Source organism: Coregonus clupeaformis, chromosome 18 (genome assembly GCF_020615455.1).
Source record: "Coregonus clupeaformis isolate EN_2021a chromosome 18, ASM2061545v1, whole genome shotgun sequence".
Taxonomy (NCBI): domain Eukaryota; kingdom Metazoa; phylum Chordata; class Actinopteri; order Salmoniformes; family Salmonidae; genus Coregonus; species Coregonus clupeaformis.
Window position 1 is genome coordinate 7,091,453 of NC_059209.1, and position 27,644 is coordinate 7,119,096.

Below are 27,644 nucleotides of genomic sequence, written 5' to 3' on the forward strand. Positions count from 1 at the left end.
AAGCTGTCCATACAGGAAGAGGACTCCTCTCTTCTCCTCTCCTCTCCTCATAACACACTTGATTATTAAGAACACATTCATGGCCTCTCTCACATGCTAGCTCAGCTTTCTAAACCCCCTCTCTCCACCTCTCTGAGCAATACACAATTATTAAATGAAAAATATATTCATTGTTTTTGAGGTAACAAAAAACATTGTTTTTGATTTCCTATTGAAAAAGGTGGTGAATAAGTGTGAGGGAAAAGAGGCCGAGGCTGGTCGGTGAGTGAACCGCTAGCCCCGAGGTGAACCTCATCCCGAGCGGCCCCTGCCTGTGTCTGTGTCAGCGGCGGGGTGTTGAACAGCAGCAGCTTCCTGGTATGAGGCAGGGGGGAACCTGCTTTCTCCACCTCTCCTGTAAACTCTGACACACAGCCATGTGATGAGGCATGTCCACTGATGCCTCCTCATCTCCACACTCCCTCTGACCTCCTCTCCACACTCCCTCTGACCTCCTCTCCACACTCCCTCTGACCTCATCTCCACACTCCCTCTGACCTCCTCTCCACACTCCCTCTGACCTCCTCTCCACACTCCCTCTGACCTCCTCTCCACACTCCCTCTGACCTCCTCTCCACACTCCCTCTGACCTCATCTCCACACTCCCTCTGACCTCATCTCCACACTCCCTCTGACCTCATCTCCACACTCCCTCTGACCTCATCTCCACACTCCCTCTGACCTCATCTCCACACTCCCTCTGACCTCATCTCCACACTCCCTCTGACCTCATCTCCACACTCCCTCTGACCTCCTCTCTTACACTCTCCTCTCCTATGCCATCCTCTCACCCCACTCTTATTCCCCAGGTGTTCTCCCTCTTTCCCACTTCCTTTCACCACATCTCCTCCCTTTCTCACCCCTCCCATCCACACACCTTTCCCCTCTCCACACCTTCAGTCCTCTGCTGCCCCCAGGGTGGTTGGTTGGCTGGCCTCTGTTTAGCCTGACTGGAGTAGCCAGCGGTCCCCAACGGGGGGCACAGACACACAAGACAGACAGACTCACCCTGTCGCAGTCCCCTGGGTGCTCCAGCTGCAGGAGGTGGGTTCAGTCCCAGGCTGAGGGCCCCCGCTGTCGGCCCGCAGGTCTCTGGAGCCACCTGTCCTGACTGCACACAGCCTCCTCAGGGCAGGCAGGTAGGAAGACACCTGTCAGGACACACACACAGGGGAAGGAAGGGGAAAGAGGGTCTTTATAGGGACTGCCTCTGTAGTATAGGTGTGTGTGTGTTGGACAGAGTGATAAAGACAGCACCAGAGTTAGCAGCTGTGAGAGTGAGAGGCCAGCAACTGGCCTGTCTGTGCAACGGAGCCCCAATACACTGTACTGCTGTTGCACTAGTACTACACCTGGGACACAACAGCCGGACGGGGAAACCAAACACATTCTAACTTGGACTTGGCCAAAACTTACAATCTTCCTTAGCGAGAGGGGCTCTGCTCCTATTGTGATGCCGTTCCTGCAGCACACGTTCCTGAAGATGGCGTCTGCCGTGACCATCCGTAGCCTGGTTGGGACCATCCCGGGAACAAACGTCTGGAGTACGTCTGGGGGCAGGTCTGGGGCAGGAAGAATACCCTCCACATCAACATTGAATCAGTTAGAATACATGATTAAATCTTTGCTGCTGTGTGTCAGACTGGTTGCGTCCCAAATGGTACCCTATTCCCTATATAGTGCACTACTTCTGACCAGGGTCCACAGGTAGTGCAAAAGGTGTGTACTATATCGGGAATAGAGTGTCATTTAGGACGGCGCCTCAGACTGTGTGCAGGGCAGCGTACCCTGACAGAGGATGGCGATGTGTTGAGCCAGGTCCTCTAGGCATTTGTCCACCAGGCTGCGGTTGAGGTGGCTGTGTTCCTGCCACCAGAAGTCCACCACCACGCCCAGTGTGTCCTGCAGGGTCAGCACCAGCGTCTGCCTCCTGTCCCTTTCCCAGTCCCTCTCCTGACCCTACGCAGCAACCACAGCACAAGGACAGAGACGGGTAGTTGGCTACATAGCTGGACCAGAGTGTGGGCCCGATTCCATTACAATTCCTGTTATGTGCTGTATATGGAACATGAACGGTGTCCACACCTTAGATCAGGGTTTCCCCCCTTCCAGCATTGGGGAACATCCCCCCCCTCCCCCCCTCCGTGTGCGCGCCACGTCTATTTCTATGGGGACAAGCACTGTTCATGACACAAACTAGTCACACCCCTCTTGTGATGTGGAGAGAATTGTGCAGGTTTAAAGCTTGTTTCCTGCAACTCTACACATTTTGTCATGGGTTCAAAGCAAATTTTGCAGTTGTAAAGCAAATCTTCTCGAAATTCTATACATTTTGGCTTGTCTAATGTGTGTTCATGTGATATTTGAGTGAAAAAAAAATTACAACAATACCTATGGCCTAAAACAACTAAATACAAAAACATTAGCTGACAAGGGCTAGTTGATCTGCATATTTATAAATAGCTCTCAAAGGTATGCAATGACTAACATGACAAGAGGAACTGATGATGCATTACCCAATTTCAAAGTTGCACCTTGTGCATTCTACTATTACAACTCTCAAGAGTAAGTTTAAAGCTGGACTGTGTTCCTTAAAAAATAAAAGACCCTGCGTCCCCCCTGCTGACCCCGTGCCCCACAGTTTGGAAACCACTGCCTTAGATGGTGCGCTGCAATTTCAGAATTGACTTGGGAGTCGACTTCGACTGAACTAAACTATGGGCGGGACAGGGATGTGGGTCTTCTGGACGGTTGGTGAGGACATGAACAGGGACTTGGGGAATGTGTCCAGGTTTACCTCAGAGACAGAGCGTTCCCACTGTGAAGCCTGGACCAGGAGCTGGGCCAGCTGCTGCACGGCCCTGGAGCCCAGCGTCGAGCGCTCCCACAGGCTCCAGAACACCCTGTAGAGGACGGACGACCGCAAGTCTCCCACCTCTCTGAGGGAAGAGGGAGGACATGTTGCAATATCCACAGTGTTGTGTCTGTGGTGCATGGCGTTGATTAGAACTGTCGCAGTTGTTTCAAAGTAAGTGATGCCTGTTTTCTACATTACGCCAATATATGCCTGTGTCCTATAGGTGGTGATTACCCTTTGTTAGCTGAGTGCATGTCACACTTAAAGAGCTCGAGCATGAAGGCCTGCAGGTCACCATGGAAGCGGAGCAGCTCTGGGGAGGCGGGGCTAGGGAGTGAATGACAGGGCTTGCTACCCATGCAGAACCTGGAGAAACACAGAGACACCAAAAGGAGGAAGAGGATGGGTACAACATAGAAAGGAGATGGATATCATAGTAGAATTGGCGATAGCCCATGAAAACACAGGAGACTTGGGTATCTCAGATTAAAATAATCCTTTGAACAGAGGTTATTGGGACATACAGTTTATGGCCTATGTATAGGAGTCTCTAGTGTTCTATACCTGAGTGATGTCTCCAAAAGGGGCCAGACTCCTTTTTGACACTGGGGACACTGCAGCACCTTCATGAAGAATGTCCCGCTAGCCGGAGAACCCCAGGGAGGGTTGTTCCTCAGGATGCTGTAGAGAACCGTGCGGAACTCACTGAGAAAGAAAGGCTTGGCGTCGCCCTGGAAAAGAGGAGCTATGAGTGGCCAGGGAAACAGGTTTTGGGTTTCTACTATGAACACAGACAACAAATAGTTTGTGTGTTCTTACGTGTAGAGCGTGATGCATGAGGGGCTGGAGAAATGGGGCTGGGGGGAGCTGCCCTGGCAGCAGATACAGCTGGAGCTCCTCTAGGGCTTGGGTGAATAAACCACACTCAGTGAGGCTCTGCACGTTGCTGAAGTTGGCTCCGGCCGTCTACAGCAATAGAGAGAGAGAGAGACGGAGGATGGCGTGAGCGGTTGGGCGGAGAAAGAGAAAAGTAGAAGAGAAGGACGTCAGAAGTTCCTCGGGTCATCTTGGTAACTGTCATCTATTGCCTACTTGGCCGTTTATAATAGCAATCGGAGGAAAGTCCACTTGGGAAGGCGTCGGAGGGACAGTGAGAGACTACCTTTAATAGGTCTGCCAATCACGCATTAAACCAATCAACTGACAGCATTGGTTAAATCAGGTGATCCGGATATGATGTGTCAATGCACAAAATGACACCTTTTGAGTGAGGCTCCTGACATAAAGGAAATTGAATGACCTGATCTCCTTTGACGTGTCGCACACTCATTTTACAGTTGTATAATACTCATGTATGGTAGATGTATTACTATGCTTTGAGCAGATCTGCATACCTGAGCGTACGGTCCGGGGGCATAGTAGCTCAGGATATCTGGGAGTCTTTTCCGCTCCTGCATGAAACGAGCCATCCACAATGTCACATATGCAGTCAGAGCAGTCATTAAAATGACGACTGGAAATGTTGTACGTCTGACATGAGTTTTCACCCAGAAAAACAATGATTGGAACCTTGTGCTCCATTGCTAAACACAGACTGATTTGAAAAGACCCGCCCCTCACCCCTCACCTCTATTTGAGAGATGTAGTCCCTGGCCTCGCTCTCCAGCTCTGAAAAGTCTGTGGAGAGAGCGTCATTGGCCTCCTGTGTCTCCTCTGGCTGGCCCACTGTCCAGGTTAAACCCATATCAGAACACACGTTCTGCTGAAGACAAGACAGAGCATTTACGATTAGCCTTATTATACAAGCCTTTCACTGGGTGCAATTGTTAATTAAGTGAATCATCTGACATCTATGTTGACATTTACCCCAAAAAGATGCAGGGCCATGTGTTCTATGGAGTAGCATGGTGCATTGTGGGCCTTCACACGGTCTACGATATGTTTTGTCAACACGTGTGTCACGTCAGCATGGGAGGGAGGAGGGTATGAGTACACATTGGCCTTCCCAGCTTTTAGGATTCTGAAAAAAATACATGTTAATGATAAATTAAGTGACAGGTGTAATGGTGTATCTGATATTTGATTAGGCAAATACAGTACACAACATTTTTGATACGACAAGAAATGCATAATTTACTAGTCTAAGCATAAGGTTTGAGGTCAATTTGAGGTCAATTCCATTTAATTTCAAGACAATTCTGTAGGCTCAGCCCTAATTTGTGTTCTCTGTCACCTGGAGCTGCATGGAAAATGATCCAGGAACAAAAGGTCAATGCCTAAGGACTAGTCAGCCCTAGCCCCTGTGAGGGGCCAAAATGTATCTCCATGTCACGGTATCCAGAGGACTGACTATTGTGATAGAATAATGCTATATTATCCATGTTTGGTATCTATCTGAAACTTGTTCACTGAGTATAACTCCGATGCTATCTATATGGATGGACGATCTCTGTGGTTACCTATAACTGTACAGGGTGAACTCTGAATCACTCTATTACACAAAGGAGTTGTATTGTCTTCTCAGGAATTCTGTCTTATTTACATTGGTCTCATCCCCCACACAAGCTCTTAGATGCTGTGACACCCTGGGAGTGTTCAGGTTACTCTAAAATTGGTATCGCTTGATTGGTCAATGGTGGTTTGTTTTGGGTTGAAAGGTTACAAATGTTATGAATGTTCTCGTTCTTATCCTGTATCCAGTCCATGGAGGAAGATTGTATGATCAATTGTCATTTCCTAGGCTTCTAGTTGTCTGGCTTAGTAAGCATCTCTTTGTTAATGCTTTGTCCTGTAAGTTAACCTGACGATCTACAGTGCATTCGGAAAGTATTCAGACCCCTTGACTTTTTCCACGTTGTTACGTTACAGCCTTATTCTAAAATGGATTACATTTTTTTTTAATCCTCAGCAATCTACACACAATACCCCATAACAACAAAGCGAAAACATGTAAATATGTATAAAAAAATCAAAAACAGAAATACCATATTTACATAAGTATTCAGACCATTTGCTATGAGACATGAAATTGAGCTCAGGTGCATCCTATTTCCATAGATCATCCTTGAGATGTTTCAACAACTTATTTGGAGTCCACCTGTGGTAAATTCAATTGATTGGACATGATTTGGAAAGGCACATATATGTCTATATAAGGTCCCACAGTTGACAGTGCATGTCAGAGCAAAAACCAAGCCATGAGGTCGAAGGAATTGTCTGAGCTAGGATTGTGTCGAGGCACAGATCTGGGGAAGGGTACCAAAAATGTTCTACAGCACTGAAAGTCCCCAAGAACACAGTGGCCTCCATCATTCTTAAATGGAAGAAGTTTGGAACCACCAAGATTCTTCCTAGAGCTGGCCGCCCGGCCAAACTGAGCAATCGGGGGAGAAGGGCCTTGGTCAGGGAGGTAACCAAGAACCTAATGGTCACTCTGACAGAGCTCCATACTTCCTCTGTGGAGATGGGAGAACCTTCCAGAAGGACAACCATCTCTGCAGCACTACACCAATCAGGTATTTATGGTAGAGTGGCCAGACGGAAGCTACTCCTCAATAAAAGGCACATGACAGCCCGCTTGGAGTTTGCCAAAAGGCACCTAAAGGACTCTCAGACCATGAGAAACAAGATTCTCTGGTCTGATGAAACCAAGACTGAACTCTTCGGCCTGAATGCCAAGTGTCATGTCTGGAGGAAACCTGGCACCATCCCTACGGTGAAGCATGGTGGTGGCAGCATCATGCTGTGGGGATGTTTTTCAGCAGCAGGGACTGGAAGACTGTCAGGATCGACGGAAAGATGAACGGAGCAAAGTACAGAGAGATCCTTGACGAAAACCTGCTCCAGAGCGCTCAGGACCTCAGACTGGGGCGAAGGTTCACCTTCCAACAGGACAACAACCCTAAGCACACAGCCAAGACAACGCAGGAGTGGCTTCGGGACAAGTCTCTGAATGTCCTCGAGTGGCCCAACCAGCACCCGGACTTGAACCCGATCGAACATCTCTGGAGAGACCTGAAAATAGCTGTGCAGCGACGCTCCCCATCCAACCCGACAGAGCTTGAGAGGATCTGCAGAGAAGAATGGGTGAAAATCCCCAAATACAGGTGTGCCAAGCTTGTAGTGTCATGCCCAAGAAGACTCAAGGTTGTAATTGCTGCAAAAGGTGCTTCAACAAAGTACTGAGTAAAGGGTCTGAATATTTATGTAAATGTCATATTTCAATTTTATACTTGTAATAAATGTGCAAAAATGTCAAAAAAACTGTTTTTGCTTTGTCATTATGGGGCATTGCGTGTATTTAGAATTCCATTCTCAGACATTTCTTCATTGTCTATTACTGTAACTCAACCATAGTCTCTTGCATATTGCTAATTATCTTTATGGAGTCAGATAAACATTTTAATAGGCTAATTGCTTAGTTTCATTACGAGTCACATGTGAGGAATTTATAATATCATATATACACGTAAAATATTACTGCCCACTACAATTCTGAAGACCACCTTCTGAGCATGTCTCTGTGAGTAGGCTCGTTGACCATCAGAAGGACCCTCCAGCCCTCGAAGGCCCCAGCCATGGCCCCGCTGGTCACCCTCTCCCTCCACACCTTCACTGGGTTAGAGGCCCCAGGGACTCCCCCCATGGAGACAATGTCCAACTCATAGGGCCCCTCTGGCAGCCACAAGCCGTTCTTAACAGAGTCAAAAATATATTCTGGAGTCACGATCCATTTGCCTGACAGAGGGAAGAGAAACAACAAACAACACAAAAGAATGCAACTTCTGAAAGGTCCATGAGAGTATTAAGCTGTTGAATCCCTCTATAATCTGTACAAGCTGACTTTGACAAGACTTGCTACCTAATACACTGAGTGTACAAAACATTAGGAACACCTTCCTAATATTGAGTTGCACCCCCTTTTGCCCTCAGAAAAGCCTACATTTGTTGGGCATGGACTACAAGGTGACAAATGCATTCCACAGGAATGCTGACCCATGTTGACTCCAATGATTCCCACAGTTGTGTCAAGTTGGCTGGATGTCCATTGGGTGGTGGACCATTCTTGATACACTCAGGAAACTGTTGAGCGTGAAAAACCCAGCAGCGTTGCATTTCTTGACACACTCAAACCGGTGCGCCTGGCACCTACTACCTACTAAATATTTTGTATTGCCCATTCACCCTCTGAATGGCACACATACACAATCCATGTCTCAGTTGTCTCAAGGCTTAAAAATCCTTATTTAACCTGTCTCCTACCCATCTACACTGATTGAAGTGGATTGAACAAGTGACATCAATAAGGGATCATAGCTTTCACCTGGATTCACCTGGTCAGTCTGTCATGGAAAGAGCAGATGTTCTTAATGTTTTGTACACTCAGTTTATATAACACCAAGTAAGTGTAATGCTTAAGTTCATCATTACTTACCTCCTGCACAGGCTGCAATGAACTTCTCACTCAGCAGCTCATGGGTCACAATCAGATGGGTGGTTCCATCTTTATAAACCTGGAAGAGCAACACATCTGCTTTAACTCAACCAAGGCAAACAATCTAAATAAAGCTGAATGTTTTGGTGGCATTGAAAATATCCTATGTGGTCTGCCAACTCATTTGATATAGGCCTAGTACATAGTAAATAAAACAATGGATACCAAAAGGTCAGCAACAAAGTTCTAAACTGACTCTATGAAAACTACCAGTGACCATTCTTGTTGTAACCCTCCTGCAGAGTCATGGGGGGATAAAGGGGTATGAACTTTGCAGCACATTGTGTGCCCATGAGACTGGAGGTAAATGTACAGTAACTATAATAAGAGCCAATTGAGGGCAAGGATAAAATGACAGAGTCAAAAATACATCCCAACATCAGAAACCAATTAAGGTCATTTTTCAGGACTAATCACCCACTGTTAATCTTTTTCTCAATGAACTGTCTTGACAGTGACAGGTGCCATCCAGCTCTCATAATGGCCTGGCCTTTTGTGCTATTTTCTGCTTATAAGGGGGGGGAGGAAGATAAAGTCTATATTATGTCAACACTTACAGAGCCACCAATGTACTTCCCACCCAGTTGAAGGATGCCATGGAGCAACTTTCCCTTCTTCTTTAGATTCTTGATCCCAGACACTTGGAACACATGCTTGGTGTCCACCATCCTGATAAAAGACAACACATGCAGGCTAATCTACTATACGTTAAGTTACGTCTGCTTGAGTAGAAATAACAGTAGCGCAAGCTAGCAAGACTGTCCTTTACTTTTGCAGCACCCGTTTTCAATGGGTATCTGAACTGTAGATAACTAGCCAGTTAGCTAGCTGAAGACCTCAATGGAATGTCAACATGATGTAGAAACCAATACTAGAACGCTCGAGGGAAGTTCATATTGCACTTTCATGACATCACTGGAAATGTCAGTAAGACTGGCTAGCTAAACACTGTACAGTAGCTAGCTAATAGGTACAAGTTAGGTTAATGTTTAGCTAAAAACAATATAAAAAAAGATATACCGGTAACGTTAAAGTACCTTGGCTCGTGCATGTGATGTCCACACTGACACTGACACTGACACTGGCTAGCTAGCGCCAAAATTCAGACGCCATGACCAGACTTGACAGTCGATACCATTTTGCGAGCCATCAATATTTTATTTTTCTAGACTGACATTTGATTCATTCAACAATACTTTGATATATTTAACAAAACTACAATTAAATCGTGCATATTGGTTAACAAACTAGCTACATATTGGGCTATCACTGAGCAAAATAGAGTTGTTTTGCAACCCTTGTGCTAAGAAGAAAATACTCCTATCTTGACAGTATACTGCACTAGCCGGGGGGGGGGGGGGGGTGCACAACACATTTTCTTTAAAACACACATCATTTTAAAATTGCATGATTGCATTAATGAGACGCAAATTCCTATTTTGTGAATTTCATAACACATTCATTTATGCATGAATATCACGTCTCAATACCGTTGAATATTTAAAAAAATACTAACCAAAATTCTCCCCCTATCATGCCTGAAACTTGGAGCATTCCGACCTGCGGAAGTTTTCCCATGGTTGCTTCCGGGTGGTTGTTACAGACGCTTTGTGGATAATTCAGATTAGTTACAATGGAGCAGATTGTAACAGATTTTCATTGACTGCAAACAAAACGCTCTGATCGAGAGGTGTGTAGCCTATTGTCTATTTATATGTCTATTTCAAACGTTTTCATAGCCTTGTGGGCGTTTAGAAACGTTCATAGGCTGTGTATCCTTAGCATGCAGGTTTCTGAAACGTTTTAAGCTCTTTTGGCCAAACAGAGTAACGTTAGTCTGTAATGTGTCCAATCCTCTTTTTGGTATGGCTACATGGGGACCAAGCAATGGGACAAAGGCACAACATGACAGGCTGAGACAAGCGAAATATATGCCTCTGACTGTACCCATGATCAGTTTATGAGATGAAGATTTAGAAGAAGAAAAAATGTTTTATTGGGCCCCTTTGTATGCCTATTTACACCCTCTTGCCCTCCATGACTTGAAATAGGCTCAAGGCTGTAGGCTACTAGATAGAGGATTTTGAAGAAGTAGCCTAATGAGATTATGATGTTGATGGCAGTCTCTTGGTAACAAAGAAATTGATTAAAATATATCAATATGTTATAGCTTCTAACTTGTATTTTGTTATATCTAAAACTGACACTTATTACAGGCAAAAGTGTTTGCAGGCCCTCCTATTATTCGGCTCTGACCTCACATGTGAGCTAATAGATATAGGCTAAACTGTTTTGGGCGCAATCTGGCTTTAGTGCATTAATTTTTAGACTTTTAAATTAATTATATAGCCATTAATTAAAGAAAAGGTCAGCATGTGGGAGAAGTTGGGATTCACGGAAAATAGACAAGTTTCCCAATAGTAATTACCAGTTGGAAGTGTGTGTTCAAGTGGGTTCTTCCCCAGTCGTATGTAGTAAATACCACCTTCCCACTTGGTTATGAATGCAGCATAATTATAATGACAACTTCAATGTCTACAATATTATGGCATCAACACCAGGGAGTAAAATTGAATATTTGAGTATTTGTATCAGCATTTTGTCCATATTACATTCCATGGATTTGAAAACAAAGACTGAAGCTGCTCATCCACAACATAAGGTAAGTAAATGAACTAGTCTGTAGTTTGTGTAAACCTACTATCTTGCATCCACATTACAGTTAGGCCTAACATGTCTGTCAATGGGGGGTGGTCCTCTGTAGCTCAGCTGGTAGAGCACGGCGCTTGTAACGCCAAGGTAGTGGGTTCGATCCCCGGGACCACCCATACACAAAAAAAATTTATGCACGCATGACTGTAAGTCTATTTGGATAAAAGCGTCTGCTAAATGGCATATTATTATTATTATTATTATTATTATTATAAAAAGGTAGTAGCACAATCACCGAAAACTGTGTTCAGGTTTTTTTGTGACCTAATTAATTGCCGGATTTGTCATTGTCTATCTTACAGTGAGGGAAAAAAGTGTTTGATCCCCTGTTGATTTTGTACGTTTGCCCACTGACAAAGAAATGATCAGTCTATAATTGTAATGGTAGGTTTATTTGAACAGTGAGAGACAGAATAACAACAAAAAAATCCAGAAAAACGCATGTCAAAAATGTTATAAATTGATTTGCATTTTAATGAGGGAAATAAGTATTTGACCCCCTCTCAATCAGAAAGATTTCTGGCTCCCAGGTGTCTTTTATACAGGTAACGAGCTGAGATTAGGAGCACACTCTTAAAGGGAGTGCTCCTAATCTCAGTTTGTTACCTGTATAAAAGACACCTGTCCACAGAAGCAATCAATCAATCAGATTCCAAACTCTCCACCATGGCCAAGACCAAAGAGCTCTCCAAGGATGTCAGGGACAAGATTGTAGACCTACACAAGGCTGGAATGGGCTACAAGACCATCGCCAAGCAGCTTGGTGAGAAGGTGACAACAGTTGGTGCGATTATTAGAAAATGGAAGAAACACAAAATAACTGTCACCCTCCCTCGGCCTGGGGCTCCATGCAAGATCTCACCTCGTGGAGTTGCAATGATCATGAGAACGGTGAGGAATCAGCCCAGAACTACACAGGAGGATCTTGTCAATGATCTCAAGGCAGCTGGGACCATAGTCACCAAGAAAACAATTGGTAACACACTAAACCGTGAAGGACTGAAATCCTGCAGCGCCCGCAAGGTCCCCCTGCTCAAGAAAGCACATATACAGGGCCGTCTGAAGTTTGCCAATGAACATCTGAATGATTCAGAGGAGAACTGGGTGAGTGTTGTGGTCAGATGAGACCAAAATCGAGCTCTTTGGCATCAACTCAACTCGCCGTGTTTGGAGGAGGAGAAATGCTGCCTATGACCCCAAGAACACCATCCCCACCGTCAAACATGGAGGTGGAAACATTATGCTTTGGGGGTGTTTTTCTGCTAAGGGGACAGGACAACTTCACCGCATGAAAGGGACGATGGACGGGGCCATGTACCGTCAAATCTTGGGTGAGAACCTCCTTCCCTCAGCCAGGGCATTGAAAATGGGTCGTGGATGGGTATTCCAGCATGACAATGACTCAAAACACACGGCCAAGGCAACAAAGGAGTGGCTAAAGAAGAAGCACATTAAGGTCCTGGAGTGGCCTAGCCAGTCTCCAGACCTTAATCCCATAGAAAATCTATGGAGGGAGCTGAAGGTTCGAGTTGCCAAACGTCAGGCTCAAAATTTTTATGACTTGGAGAAGATCTGCAAAGAGGAGTGGGACAAAATCCCTCCTGAGATGTGTGCAAACCTGGTGGCCAACTACAAGAAACGTCTGACCTCTGTGATTGCCAACAAGGGTTTTGCCACCAAGTACTAAGTCATGTTTTGCAGAGGGGTTAAATACTTATTTCCCTCATTCAAATGCAAATCAATTTGTAACATTTTTGACATGCGTTTTTCTGGATTTTTTGTTGTTGTTATTCTGTCTCTCACTGTTCAAATAAACCTACCATTAACATTATAGACTGATCATGTCTTTGTCAATGGGCAAACGTACAAAATCAGCAGGGGATCAAATACTTTTTTCCCTCACTGTATGTATATGGACTCCCTGGGATAATGACTCCCTGGGATAAAGTAATGTCTCACAACTAAGGGGCATGGAAGGAAGGCGCTTTACAACAGTCTTGCAGGTGAAGCCAGGTGTTTTATTTACAGCAAGGTGATAGCGGTAGGCAGTTGACTTGGAGATGGATCCATAAAAATAAGAAAAAGCTTGAATACAAACTGAGTGTACAACACATTAAGAACACCTTCCTAATACTGAGTTGAAGTGTTCATTTTGTTCTTCATGGCAAGGTGAATGTCATGCTTGTGCTTCACCTGTGGAGAACAATGAAAGGTGAAAAGAGACCCAGTACACTGCATTGTATGCTCCCATGTGAATAATTTGACAGCTTTTATATGACTTACCTGGCCTGGGTGACACATCGTATTCTGTTTCAGGAAGCTTTTTACAGCAATGTGCATAAATGCGAAGCCTAGATACCAATGGAGCAGAGGGGAACTTGGAAACTAAAGTGTCTGAGATTGGTCTCAAACCTATTGATACTTTTTTCTTATGAATTCTGAAGGGGTCACAGCACCAATGTCTGTTTTAATTGAGCACATTTATTTTCCATGATCATCTTATCCTACAAACTTTTTTCTAGTGACCCCAGAGGTTCTTCTTATATGGTATTATGGTGGTCCGCAAACATATATTAGAGGTGCATGCCGCCACCCACTGTACGGGGTAGTATACAATATATATTTGTAAGTATATTGTTCTCAAATAATTAACGAAAGACAAAAATCAATGTAATCCTTTAGTCAGATTCAAATGTCAACTCTGATCCCTACAGGCTCTGGGGTAATGAAGTTGGCAGTGAAGTTGGCAGTGAAGTCCAGGAGAGCCAAGAACCTTTCAGCCACAATTATGGCTAGTTTATTGGTCTTATTGTTCGTTTGGGTAGTACAATTAATCACATGCACAATAAATGCCATAAATTACACCTTCTTCACGATCAGCATATCAGTTTCCCTCAACTGTTGAATGACACTGAATCTCCTCAGGCTGCGGGGCATCCACCGCCATATCTTCAGCTCCACTCTCTCCTTCAACTAAAGTATTTTGCGTGTCTCCTTGTGGAAGACCTGCTGTACAGCCCGTTCCCTTGCCACTTCAAACTCCTTTACTCTAACTGGGCACTCCGGAGAATTGGGAATGTGATTTCCATCACAATTGCAACACCGTAAATCTTCAGATTCTTATAATATAATATGCCATTTAGCAGACGCTTTTATCCAAAGCGACTTACAGTCATGCATACATTTTATTTTTTATTTTTTGTGTAGTCCCGGGGATCGAACCCACTACCTTGGCGTTACAAGCGCCGTGCTCTACCAGCTGAGCTACAGAGGACCACGTCTTCAACCACATTCCTTCTGCACACACAATTCCAGCAAAACAACAGCTTGGACACAAAAGCTCTCACCGCGTATCTCACATATCCAAGATTCACATGTGAAAGGAGATATTCTTCGTCAGACAATAATAATACCGACAGGCTTTCCTCTTTTCTTCCATCAACTACACGGTTCAGATGGCGTTCTCCAACTACTCCTGGTATGCTCCTTGTAAACCATGAGGCCTCAACATCCATCACAACGCCAGAGATGATACCTTTTAACAGTGCTCTGCTCCAAAAATTTAAACTCTCAACTTCATACAGTGCCTTCAGAAAGTATTCATACTCCTTGACTTATTCCACATTTTGTTGTGTTAAAGCTTTAATTCAAAATTGATTAAATTGATGTTTTTCTCTCACCCTTCTACACACAATACCCCATAATGACAAAGTGAAAACATGTTTTTAGAAATGTTTGCACATTTATTGAAAAAGAAATACAGAAATATCTCATTTACACAAGTATTCACACCCCTGAGTCAATACTTAGTAAAACAATACCTTTGGCAGCGATTACAGCTGTGAGTCTTTCTGGGTAAGTCTCTAAGAGCTTTCCACACCTGGATTGTGCAACATTTGCCCATTATTCTTTTAAAATTCCTCAAGCTCTGTCAAATTGGTTGTTGATCATTGCTAGACAACCATTTTCAGGTTTTACCATAGATTTTCAAATAGATTTAAGTCAAAACTGTAACTTAGCCACTCAGGAACATTCACTGTCTTCTTGCTAAGCAACTCCAATGATGATTTGGCCTTGTGTTTTAGGTTATTGTCCTGCTGAAAAGTGAATTCATCTCTCAGTGATGGGTGGAAAACAGAATTAACCAGGTTTTCCTCTAGGAATTTGCCTGTGCTTAGCTCCATTCCATTAATTTTTTATCCTGAAAAACTCCCCAGTTCTTAACGATAACAAGCATACCCGTAACATGATGCAGCCACCACTATGCTTGAAAATATGGAGAGTGGTACTCAGTAATGTGTTGTATTGGATTTGCCACAAACATAACACTTATTCAGGACAAAAAGTGAATTGCTTTGCCACATTTTTTGCAGTATTACTTGTGTGCCTTTTTGCAAACAGGATGCATGTTTTTAAATATGTTTTATTCTGTACAAGCTTCCTTCTTTTCACTCTGTCAATTGGGTTAGTATTATGAAGTAACTACAATGTTGTTGATCCATCCTCAGTTTTCTCCTATCACAGCCATTCAACTCTGTAACTGTTTTAAAGTCACCATTGGCCCTAATGGTGAAATCCCTGAGCGCTTTCCTTCCTCTCTGGCAACTGAGTTAGGAAGGATGCCTGTATAATTAATAACTTCACCAGGTCTGCTTTTTGTATGTTTGCCCATCTACCAATAGGTGCCCTTTTTTGCAAGGCATTGGAAAACCTCCCTGGTCTTTGTGGTTGAATCTGTGTGGACTGAGGGACTTTACAGATAATTGTATGTTTGGGGTACAGAGATTAGGTAGTCATTCAAAAATCATGTTAAGCACTATTATTGCACACAGAGTGAGTCCATACAACTTATTATGTGACTTAAGCAAATGTTTTACCCTTGAACTTATTTAGGATTGCCATGACAAAGGTGTTGAATACATTTCACCTTTTCATTGATATAAAATCATTGATATATAAAATCTCAATTGAATCAATTTTAAATTCAGGCTGTAACACAACAAAATGTGGAAAAAGCCAAGGTGTGTGAATACTCTCTAAAGGCACTGTATGTTGATGTAGAGCCATAATGCCTTCTCCTTCTACTCTTTCGACACACAATAAATCAAAAGAACTTCGGGTCACTTTGACCGACTCCACTTTTCCTAGTGCATCCTTTACCATCCTCGATACTTCAAACGGACCACCCCCCCCAAAAGCATAATTGTTAGTGAATTGTACTCCAACCAAATAACGATGCTCATTTACAACTTTATCCCTTTATTGCCCATTTTCCTTTATAACTGTCTTCCACTCTTGACCACCTGAGGTTATTCTCAGGTGTTACTTTTTAAGGTAATCAGGGCGACTTTAATTGGCTAGGTGAAGTAAATTTGAATAATTGACAGAGGAATAGGATGAGCACCAACAAGTCCCCCCAATAATCACAGTAAGGTACTTAGTTGTTACTCCGCAATGATTTGATATTGAGATAAAAATGGCTGCATTGGACCTATAATGACACCAATATGTTGTCTGTACCATGTACGGGTCACAGATCATAGGGTCTTACAGGAGCACCTTCATCATGATTTTTGCAAAAAATGTTATGATGCAAATGTAAAGCATGTCAAACATCCTCCTTCCCATTAAGTTTCTATGTGAGATTTTCCAGAACAATCTGACATACCCAAATTATTTTCGGGCCATCCTGGTGTGGAATCGTCCAGTAGCACTCTACCCCCTTCTTCTAAAACAGACTGGCATGAATAAGTTAGTACTTGGATTTGAGCATACCAACTCACATCTCTTTAAAATACTTCACAATATTACACTCTTAATCAGTAGAATGGCATTCGCTGGCTAAATTATCAGCACAGAACAAAATAGCTTACCCATATAATCCATCAACTCAATTTACATTTATATTCTCAAATAACAAACAAGGAGAACTATACCCCTGGGCCAAACATGGTGCCTCGACTCTAGGCATGAATGGGCAACCAATCCGGCGCGCCCCCTCTCCCTAGGACCAGGAAGCTCATAGTGGAAACAGTAGATGCTAAGTGGGATCCTCGGGACGCCTCTACCCGAAACACTAACCATAACCTGTCTATAGCGTGAATTAAACTGCTTCTCCAAACACTATATCGACTGATTTTAGTTCCAATAAGCCTACTTTGATGCTAATAGCAGCCTAGAAATAAGCCTACTGAGAGATTTCCACAGCATATACAGTAGGTAACGTTTAAGCATAAATTCAGTAGAAGGTAGACACTCGAATGAATGCAAGGGAGAAATATCGTGGAACATGAATCACCTCAATTTCTAACCGCAAAAAAAATCCTAGTGTTTTGAGGCCTAGTAAAGCACAGTTATAGTGTGTTCATAGCTTGCTTCTGAGAACACATTAGATAATTCTCTGAAATGTTTTGATGTCAAAATATGTACCTATTTAATTTATTGTTTCTTTAAAAGGGGATGTTAGGTGCCCTCTTTAAAACAGTGTTGACTTTAACTTGACATGCTCTAAGTGGCTTTAACATGCCAGCTCGGGGACGAGCTGATAAATATTTCAGAACAATCTCTAAATGGGATTGTGTGAGAGGAGACTGCTACTGTAGATTCTCTCCGAGTGCTCTGAGTATACGTCTGCCCCAGTCATCCCAGTGGCAGCAGTCAAAAATACACTGGGGCTCCTCAACATCTGCTTTCAAAATAAATAATGACAACACAAAGGATATCTACTGCTTCTGCTGCTAATGAGGCCCTGTGTGGTGACAATGTGAACCTTACACTCTCACGTGTACCACACACACACACACAGGCATTGATGCACATCCTGTGTGCCACACTATCATCACCAGCCTCCGCCACACACACTCTCTCTCATGTAATTACACCGTTGAGTTCCTAATCCGCCGATTGAAAACCTACACAGCTCCAGAAGTCACTCTATAAACTCCCTCCCAGACGGAGCGTACGGATGATGATGTGGGGAAGGAGAGGGAGGGAGGAACGGAGAGAGAGAGGGAGGGATGGAGAGAGGGAGAGAGGGAATAATCAAATACAAGCTTAACTGCAGAGACTGTCAAGTGAAGAAAATAATATTTGTCCAGCTGGACAGGCCTCCCTTTGTGCGGGCTAAATGAATGTTGAGCTTTCTGTCTGGCGTGTCAGGGTGGTAGGCCTACGTACAGCCGGCTGTTTGGACTTTGACAGGGATTATTAAAATCACAGCAGATGAAGGGGAGAGGAGTGTGAGAAAGCCAAATTGACACTGACACTCTCCATTACATTCCATTTGACTCATGATGACGGTGTTGATATGGGCCGAGCCCCGCCTGCGCATGATTGGCTGTTCTAGGATGTGTTAAGCACCAAGGGGGCGCCATACTGAAGGTGAACCGAGATGGATTGTTTATTTAAAGCCTTCAGTGAAGAGTCCCATTTCTTGTTATTTATTTACCTATGTTTTATGTTCACTGGTTGTAGTGTCACTGTCTGATAATACTTAGAGGCTATGCATTTTGATCAGGGGTCCCCCTACTGTAAGTGGAACAGAGGAGCGGGATGAGGCGGAACATATTTATTGCAGGTGATAAGCTGCCTCTTGTTTCAGGTGCAGTTGATTTACGGCTCCTGATAACAATTCTGTTTGAGGAGAAATCAAATTACCATGTCTCATATGTTGTGGTGGTGTGTGTGTGTGTGTGGGTGCATGCGCGAGCGTGTGTGTGAGAAGATCTAGTCCATCCATGGTCTATTTGATAAAATATCTTTGAATGTGATGGCTTTATTTTGTTACATTCATTATTTACTGTATACATAATGCATTCAATAGGAGCTATACAAGAGACTATTGATTTTTTTCTTCAAGAAAAACATCTATTGAACCAAAGCACTTTCTGCCTGTGATACTGACAATGTCTTGTTTGTTGTTTGTGTGAGAAAGTATATTTTCCTTTATTCTCCATTCATTCTCACTCTCCTTCTTCTCTCCCTCGCTGTGCTCCAGGCAGGATGGAATGGCAGGGGGACCTTCCTCAGGATCATGCCTTTGTAGAGCTCCTGGTTCCTGGGCTTCCCAGCGAGCTGGACATCCAACAGCTGCTCCGAGACACAGAGGACAAACTCAAACTCAATGCCTGCAGGTCAGTGTCTCTCAGAACTGCTATAACTAGGACCCAGAGTTTGTCCAGAGCCAGTATTCACCAAGTGTTCCAGAGTAGGAGTACTGATCTAGGATCAGGTCCCACTTCTTATTCATTAGGATTCAAAAGGCAAAACTGATTCTAGATCAGCACTCCTACTCTGAGATGCTTATGAATACGGACTCTGGTCAGGTCATGTGCCCAGGTAAAACTCCTGGCACTAGTGATTCTATGGAAATGTGAGCACAGTCAACGAAGGCTCTATGCAGCAGAGGATGTGGGCAGAGATTGATTTGAGAATTGATTTGATATTGAGATAAAAACAGCTGCATTGGGCCTTTAACATTGAGAAGACTCGACAACAAGGTCTGGCCTTGGGGTATCCAACTCTGTTGTAAGTTTAATATTTTAGCACATTGTTAAAGATAGCTACTGAAACCATTTGTGCATGTGTGCGTGTGTGTGTGCGTGCGTGCATATGTGTGCGTGTGTTCTGTTACTAATGAGCATTCCTAGCCGTTGCCAAGTATCTGTTAGAAATGTCAGTGTGTGTTTACAGTTATTAAAGGTTCATTTGAGAAGTGAATGGTTGATTAAGATGCTCGTTGTTTACATTTTGATCTTTTGTGAGCTTGAAGAAGACAATTATCTTTGAAAACATCACGGAGCAAAGCCCTCAATTTGCCATTTACAATGAAGACCTCTTCTCCAACCCATGTGAAAGAACATGCTTTTACAGCAACATTGCAGATTAAGAGCCTTTGATTGTTTGTCTGCCTCCTTTTTGTTGTGTTTCTACTCCATCTATTTGATTTCAGTTATGATACAGAGTGAATCTTAACTTAAGATACTGTATGTGCCCAGACTGACTTTTATGTAAATCTTGCATAGACAGTTTAAGCATATCCCGTTTTAGGATTTATACATCAAAGGGAACATTACACCTGCTTTTCTCACCAGTTACCACTGCCTCAATTTGAGGTGTGTGAAAGCCACTTTGATGAGAACTTCTTCTCCAATATTACCATAGTATCCTTACCCCCTCCCCACATGAGATGGCTAGACAGGCCACCCTATTCTATGTCTGTCGGTCTCTTTCGTTCGTTCTCTCTCCCACTTTGAAAACATACCAAACTCAGGACAAAGTGACATGGAGTAGGCTCCCAATGTTTTGACGGCACATATTGAGGGAGAGAGAGAGGAACCAGAGGAGACCGGGCATAGGGAGGGAGGGAGGGAGGGAGAGAGAGGGAGAGCGGGAGAGAGAGGGAGAGAGGGAGAGAGGGAGAGAGGGAGAGAGGGAGAGAGAGAGAGAGAGAGAGGGAGAGAGGGAGAGAGAGAGAGAGAGAGAGAGAGAGAGAGAGAGAGAGAGAGAGAGAGAGAGAGAGAGAGAGAGATCTATATTTCAGCTCTTTTATCCTTTGTGCTGCTGTGAGAGGAGAGGATAGATGATGAGGGTCAGGCAGAATGTGGCGGCTGAACAAAGCCTCTCACTCTGGTACCATTAGTGTTTGCGCCTCATCCCCCCCTTTTCTCACCCTCTTTTTTGGGGGGAAAATGGGAACAAAATAATTGAAGATTCCACATCTTGAAACGAAAACCCTTGGGTAGGTAATTCAAGGCTTATTACTGAAGGCCAAGGCATTTTTGTTCCTTCTAAGCATTAAAGGGTTATTTTGTGTTCCTGTGGATATGGGAGAGGGATAACCATTATGAGAACAAAGGGACAGATAATGGAGAATTGGGCAAAAAAATCTGGCGATCCCCACTCAGTCTGCACCTCTGGTCAGTCAGCCTTGGGCTCATCTCAGCCCATTTGAGGACTATTAGACAGACACTGGCAAGGCTCCTCTCTTACAGTACCTCCACCATGGGCAGCCTCTGAACACACAGAGGCAGTCGCACACACACACACACACCTGCTGCCTAATCCATTTATCAGTGTCTGGGACAAAATATGGAAGAGGAGGAGAGTAAAGGGAAGTGAGAGTGAGAGTGAGAGAGAGAGAGAGAGAGAGAGAGAGAGAGAGAGAGAGAGAGAGAGAGAGAGAGAGAGAGAGAGAGAGAGAGAGAGAGAGAGAGAGAGAGAGAGAGAGAGAGAGAGAGAGAGAGAGAGAGAGAGAGAGAGAGAGAGAGAGAGAGAGAGAGAGAGAGAGAGAGAGAGAGAGAGAGAGAGAGAGAGAGAGAGAGAGAGAGAGAGAGAGAGAGAGAGAGAGAGAGAGAGAGAGAGAGAGAGAGAGAGAGAGAGAGAGAGAGAGAGAGAGAGAGAGAGAGAGAGAGAGAGAGCTGCCACTGCCCACTCCTGTGAAGGAAGGCTTCAACCTATTTATGGGTCAGACTGGCTGGCCTGCTCTCAGATGTCAGAGATTTGCCTAAGAGCTGCTCCCTAATTGAAGGAGATTAAGATAGGCTGACAACGAGGCCCGGCTCCCCAAATTGAAATGCTGTAATCCATTAGGTTTCATCAAATGGTACACTTCAGGAGGCCAGCAGAAAAAGGCCTCTAATGCAGTGTCAGTGCAGGCCAAGGGATTGCAGATACTGCTGTCGCCTTTCAGCAAGGCAGGGAAATGGCTTACCTTGCCTGCCAATATTTCTCATAGTTATATCTGCCGTGTGTGTGGGTGCATGTACCTTAAACATGAATGTGTGTAAATCATCATTGGTCTGCATATGTGTGTGTGCGAGTGTGTGGAGCTTGCATGCGGTCTCTGGCAAGGTTGAGGGCACTAAGAGGGCCACAGGCAGGGCGAAGGGGGATCCGTTTCAGGCTGTTCATTGAACCCCATTCCCTCTTGTTTCCGTGTAGAATGGGGCCTTTTGATGGGGCAGATATTTGGTTCCCAGGCGGCCGGTCCGGTTTGGAGCTGGGGCTTATTTGAAAGGGATCGCTTCCTGCCCCTTCTCTGCTTTCCTCTCCCCGGAGCCTGACAGACAGCCCCACAGCCCACCCACACTAAATTAATTCTGACAAGGAACTTAAGATAACGTCAATGCACTGACTAATCACAGGATTGGGTTTCTGTAAGTCACAGAGCTGTGAAATGTGCCATCTAATAAAAGCACTCCAATCTCTCCTTTCTTTGGGGGGGAGAGGGTGGGGACGGAGAGGTGGTGGTGTGCCCAGGCTTTCTTGTAGGGTATTGCTATAGCCCAATCTGAAAAACAATTTGATTTCGTTGGGGATGTGAGAAGGGTAAGGGGGGTGGGGAGTGATATGATTGACATGTTTGTCGAGAGACCCTAAAGAAACGTTTCCTCCACTCATCTCCCAGCCTTTTGTTTAGCTTTAACTATGTGGTTCTTTTCACCTCTGGTCTGTCCATTGTTACTTTCACTTGGAGAATTGACTGGTGTTTTCTTGTGGCATACTGCTGTCTTTCTCCTTCCTTCTCTATCTCTCTCTGCATTAGCTGTCTATCTCTACAGCTCGTGAGCTCTGTGCAGTAAAAGTCATTGTGGTTGAGGCTAATCCGGTAGAGTTGATTAATCTGCAGGTTGTTCCCACACCACAGGGCTAAAGGTGAGACATTGTGAAGAACTCGGGGGGGGTCCATACACCCTTAGTCGGCCCCCAGCCTGGCAGATGGCACATACACATTCAATCAAACTGTAAATCCTACAGTGAACCTTCAAAGCTGAGATTAGCAGAAACGACGGACGAGATGAGAGAGGGGAGAGAGAGAAGTAGTGGTGGGATATAAAAGTGTGTGTGTGTGTGTGCGTGCATGCATGGGTGACTGTGTATGGCCATATGTGTTCACTCGTGCACGCGTCTTTCTATATAAAGAGGTAAAATGAGAGGTGTATGTTGTAAAATGGTGTGCTTTGATGGTGTTGAGAGTCAGGCTGACAGACCAGATGGAGGCTCATTTAAGACCTGCTGTCTGAGTAAAGTCCTGGGGTGGAGCCCAGATCACACATCCACGTTTATGACTAATATTAAATAGACTGACTCTATCTGCCTCCTATACACATTTCATTAGAAAATACACAGTGATACTAACATGAAGAAATGTGGCGCTTGTATATGGCAAACTTCAGACGGGCCTGTATATGTGCTATCTTGAGCAGGGGGACCTTGCGGGCGCTGCAGGATTTCAGTCCTTCACGGCGTAGTGTGTTACCAATTGTTTTCTTGGTGACTATGGTCCCAGCTGCCTTGAGATCAATGACAAGATCCTCCCGTGTAGTTCTGGGCTGATTCCTCACCGTTGATCATTGCAACTCCAAGAGGTGAGATCTTGCATGGAGCCCCAGGCCGAGGGAGATTGACAGTTATTTTGTGTTTCTTCCATTTGCGAATAATCGCACCAACTGTTGTCACCTTCTCACCAAGCTTCTTGGCGATTGTCTTGTAGCCCATTCCAGCCTTGTGTAGGTCTACAATCTTGTCCCTGACATCCTTGGAGAGCTCTTTGGTCTTGGCCATGGTGGAGAGTTTGGAATCTGATTGATTGATTGCTTCTTTGGACAGGTGTCTTTTATACAGGTAACAAGCTGAGATTAGGAGCACTCCCTTTAAGAGTGTGCTCCTAATCTCAGCTCGTTACCTGTATGAAAGACACCTGGGAGCCAGAAATCTTTCTGATTGAGAGGGGATCAAATACTTATTTCCCTCATTAAAATGCAAATCAATTTATAACATTTTTGACATGCATTTTTCTGGATTTTTTTGTTGTTATTCTGTCTCTCACTGTTCAAATAAACATACCATTAAAATTATAGACTGATCATTTCTTTGTCAGTGGGCAAATGTACAAAATCAGCAGGGGATCAAATACTTTTTTCCCTCACTGTAAGTGTTTGTCAGAAATGTGAAATGTCAGCTTGGTTTGATTTTATTGGTAGAGTGGAGCTAGTGATTTCTTGTTTTGTGCTATATTGGTTAATTTGGAGAAAAACATTTAGCTATATCTATTTGTATGCGTGAACACAACATATGTACTCAATAGATAATGATGCACAAGAAAACCTTTCTCTGCATTAATGGGATACCGTTCTTGAACCCTGTGACATCCAAGGTATGGGCAGAGAACTGATTCAATCAAAACAAACAGCAATTAAAAAATACATCGATTTGAGGTGGGAGAAGTGTTGTGTGTTAATTTTACAGACAGCACTGTCAGCTTTTCTCACACAAGCTGTTAGTGGTGGGAAGCTAGTTGGAGCTAGCGCTGTTTTACAGCTAGCTCTTAACTACCATTGTGGAAGAGTGTATGTTCCCTCCAACACCACCTGTCACCACTCTGATGTCCTCTGTGGCGTCACAAACACACCACCACTCCCCTGACGTGTTCTGGCTTTCTGTCAGTCAGCAAATCAGCATCAAATAAATATACTGTCTATACATACAGCTTCATTTAGCCAACTAAAAGCAAGTGTGCAGTATTCAATCGACAGCAATTTGGATACAGATCGGTAGTATATAACGTTATATGCCCCACGTTTTCCCTCTGAAATGAAAGTGTGTCACATTGAATGGTTATTTAATGTGTCGTCATTGGGAGACATCTGGATGTGTGTATCGCAGACTCACAGGGGGCAGGAGGAGCTTTATAGGCCCAGGGTGGTGAATGAGTTCTCTCTCTCTCTCTCTCTCTCTCTCTCTCTCTCTCTCTCTCTCTCTCTCTCTCTCTCTCTCTCTCTCTCTCTCTCTCTCTCTCTCTCTCTCTCTCTCTCTCTCTCTATTACTCTCTCTCACACACACACAGACGAGTGCTAGCATTGATTTGCATGGAAACAACTAAACATGTTGAGCCCGCGGATGTCATATCTAACCTGTCACATTGTCAAAGCTAAAATACCACCCCTGCAGGATTAACGACTCAACTAGGCCCTGTCTACCCAATGGCAGTTCCGTTAGTTATTGCCCCTAATCCCTATAGATCTGATAGATGCTGCTCTGCCTTACCACTGAGTTAGTATACAGCTAGGGACCTCAAACTCAACAGTAAGGGCCTTAGAGTAGAGTGGGCTATCCCCGAAGTCGAGTGCCTATGCTCCTTCACCCTGCAACCCGACGCCTCTTCAGGATCGTCCAAGCCAGAGATTCAACCTTAGAACACTATGAGAGGCTCCCTCCCGGGTTGGCTTAGCCCAGAATCTCCCCTCATATGACTCCTACCAATGCACTCAGCACCTATAGTTGGGTCTCAGGTTAGGTTCCTTTATACCAGCCACTCGAGTCCCCGATAGACTAATTAACCAGATGCTAAACAATCCTCAATTAATCAAGTCAATTTCAGAAACCTAGAGTAGAATGACAGGCACTTGTATGACTCTTTGATGACACAGGGTTTCAGAACAATAAAGCAGTTTTATAAAAAATTCCAGAAACAGGCATAAAAAATCACAAATCAATCAATCACAAATCAATATCACAAATCAATCATAAGCAAAAATGTACAGTAAATTAAATTGATATACAACCCTTAACTAAACCCCTGTTAGGGTGTGCCAATAAAAAAAAAAAAATTATGTTACAATTTTATGAGAAGCACAATATTTTATTACAAGAAAGACGGTTTCTTACCTTCTACAACTCTATAAACAGTTTTTTGGCTCCCCCCTCAGGATGATAAGTCCCTCAGATGGCGTCTAAAACTCGAACAACTACTTCACACTTCTATCAATGAGGTAACCTTAAGGATTCCCCCAAGCATTTTACTTTAACTGAGTATGATAAAAATCTAAATATACTTTAAGCTAAAAAGCTACAGCAAAAATCTTCTTCCAGCAGTCGACAGGTTCTTCTAGCAAGCTCAAATAGTTTTTTTTCCACCCCAAAAAATCATAGCTCTTTTATACCCTCCATTTTCCTTTCTGCTAACTCATTGTGGTTAACACCTACCCTAATGACGCATCTAGTGGTTAACACCTAATGTGGCCTTCGTTCAAAAAGGTGCTTTTTCAGCCCCCTTAACCCCTATCTTTTTCTCACCTAAGCAGGATGTCCATCCGCTTCACCCCTAACCGTTAGAACCTGGGAATTTCCAGATCAAGCTAGCATCCATAATGTACCTTATTATTAACCTTAACTATTAAACATTCATTATTAAACATTAATCTTTCTTACCTCACTCAATTACAATCTTACTCCAACTCAATTTATCACTCCCATTACATCTTAAATAATAATATAATATGCCATTTAGCAGACGCTTTTATCCAAAGCGACTTACAGTCATGCGTGCATACATTTTTGTGTATGGGTGGTCCCGGGGATCGAACCCACTACCTTGGCGTTACAAGCACCGTGCTCTACCAGCTGAGCTACAGAGGACCACAACATCCACCAACTTAAACATTTCATCATTACAACATTTCAACATTATAACCTTCCATTATCAACCTCCTAAGGCCTCGTTCCTCTAAGCTTAAAAAACATGGCCTATATGCCTCATACCTTAAAGCAAACAACATTATAACATTGTTAACTATTCTACTGCATTACTGTAATCACCCTTTAATAATATATTCCCTTATATATTTCCCCATGCTTTCAACCTTTAACATTTAACATATTTAACCTTTAATCATTATTTTAATAAATTCCAGTCCCAATTAGTTGATTTATTTTCTTTAATCAATTTCAATTCTCTCTTAATATTCATTCGTCTTTGTGCTCCGTGTGTGTGTGAAAGGGAAACTTCTTCATGAGTGTGGGCGTGGGTGTATGCAAATGTGTCTCCAAAATCTCACAGAGAACTGGGCCTTAGCCTACTACTCTTGACAACATTAATGGGGAGACAGAATTGCTGATGCAGTCTGTTAATATGGGAGGCCTGCCTGTGTGTGGCAAGGGGATGAGTGAGACGTGACACTGGAGACGCGCATGTATCAGATGTCTGTAACACCACTTCACACCAGACACACACACACACACACACACACACACACACACACACACACACACACACACACAGCCGGGATATATTGATGTCTGTGTTCATTACTGCTGTGTCTCTCTCAGGGTTTGGGGATGTGTGTGTGTGTGTGTGGGACAGGGAGGTGGGGGGAATACAGTACTGTTATGCAGTATGTGATGGAGGTGACAGTCAGAGGTTTATTGTGAGTGGCATGTGTCTCTGTCCCTCTCCAGTATAGAACATAGTCTGAAGGAACTGCAGGGGAAGATGGGTGAGTCCTGGACGGGGGAGCGTCCACCCAGCCCCACGGAATGTCTGCAGTGGTTTAACCCACGGAACCCCAGCACTGTCAGGCCTGTCGCCACGGGAAACCAGGAGCTTCTGGACTTCCTGAAAGCTCTGGTAATAACACATCATGATAATGATGATGAGAGAGGGGTGAACCTACAATGTAAAATGCAATGTATTTCACTAGTCGGTCAAAATGTGCTGAACGATAACAATCCATAAAATGAAAAATATGTTCTTAACACATTGAT

The 27,644-nt window shown here is 43.9% G+C and overlaps 2 protein-coding genes across 6 annotated transcripts in view; one reads left to right on the forward strand and one right to left on the reverse strand.

Moving 5' to 3' along the window:
- The window catches only part of slf1 (SMC5-SMC6 complex localization factor 1), a 33,727-nt gene extending 24,013 nt beyond the window's left edge, over positions 1-9,714 (reverse strand). Inside the window, exons 1-14 of one of the 3 annotated variants that reach the window (XM_041904543.2) lie at positions 9,428-9,714; positions 8,948-9,059; positions 8,331-8,409; positions 7,402-7,633; positions 4,763-4,916; positions 4,524-4,655; positions 4,291-4,347; positions 3,716-3,862; positions 3,461-3,627; positions 3,131-3,262; positions 2,837-2,978; positions 1,827-1,998; positions 1,456-1,601; positions 1,048-1,190 (exon numbers count right to left, since the gene is read on the reverse strand). In XM_041904543.2, coding sequence (XP_041760477.2) covers positions 1,048-1,190; positions 1,456-1,601; positions 1,827-1,998; positions 2,837-2,978; positions 3,131-3,262; positions 3,461-3,627; positions 3,716-3,862; positions 4,291-4,347; positions 4,524-4,655; positions 4,763-4,916; positions 7,402-7,633; positions 8,331-8,409; positions 8,948-9,059; positions 9,428-9,441 — 1,829 coding nt within the window. In that variant the 5' untranslated portion in view covers positions 9,442-9,714. Of the gene's footprint in view, positions 1-1,047; positions 1,191-1,455; positions 1,602-1,826; positions 1,999-2,836; positions 2,979-3,130; positions 3,263-3,460; positions 3,628-3,715; positions 3,863-4,290; positions 4,348-4,523; positions 4,659-4,762; positions 4,917-7,401; positions 7,634-8,330; positions 8,410-8,947; positions 9,060-9,427 lie in introns of those variants that run through there. The other 2 variants (XM_041904542.2, XM_045226769.1) reach the window with 2 other exon arrangements.
- Positions 9,715-9,960: 246 nt separating this feature from the next.
- The window catches only part of kiaa0825 (KIAA0825 ortholog), a 143,663-nt gene continuing 125,979 nt past the window's right edge, over positions 9,961-27,644 (forward strand). The window contains exons 1-4 of one of the 3 annotated variants that reach the window (XM_045226770.1): positions 9,961-10,080; positions 10,986-11,052; positions 19,099-19,234; positions 27,339-27,507. In XM_045226770.1, coding sequence (XP_045082705.1) covers positions 19,104-19,234; positions 27,339-27,507 — 300 coding nt within the window. In that variant the 5' untranslated portion in view covers positions 9,961-10,080; positions 10,986-11,052; positions 19,099-19,103. Of the gene's footprint in view, positions 11,053-19,098; positions 19,235-27,338; positions 27,508-27,644 lie in introns of all 3 variants that reach the window. The other 2 variants (XM_045226771.1, XM_045226772.1) reach the window with 2 other exon arrangements.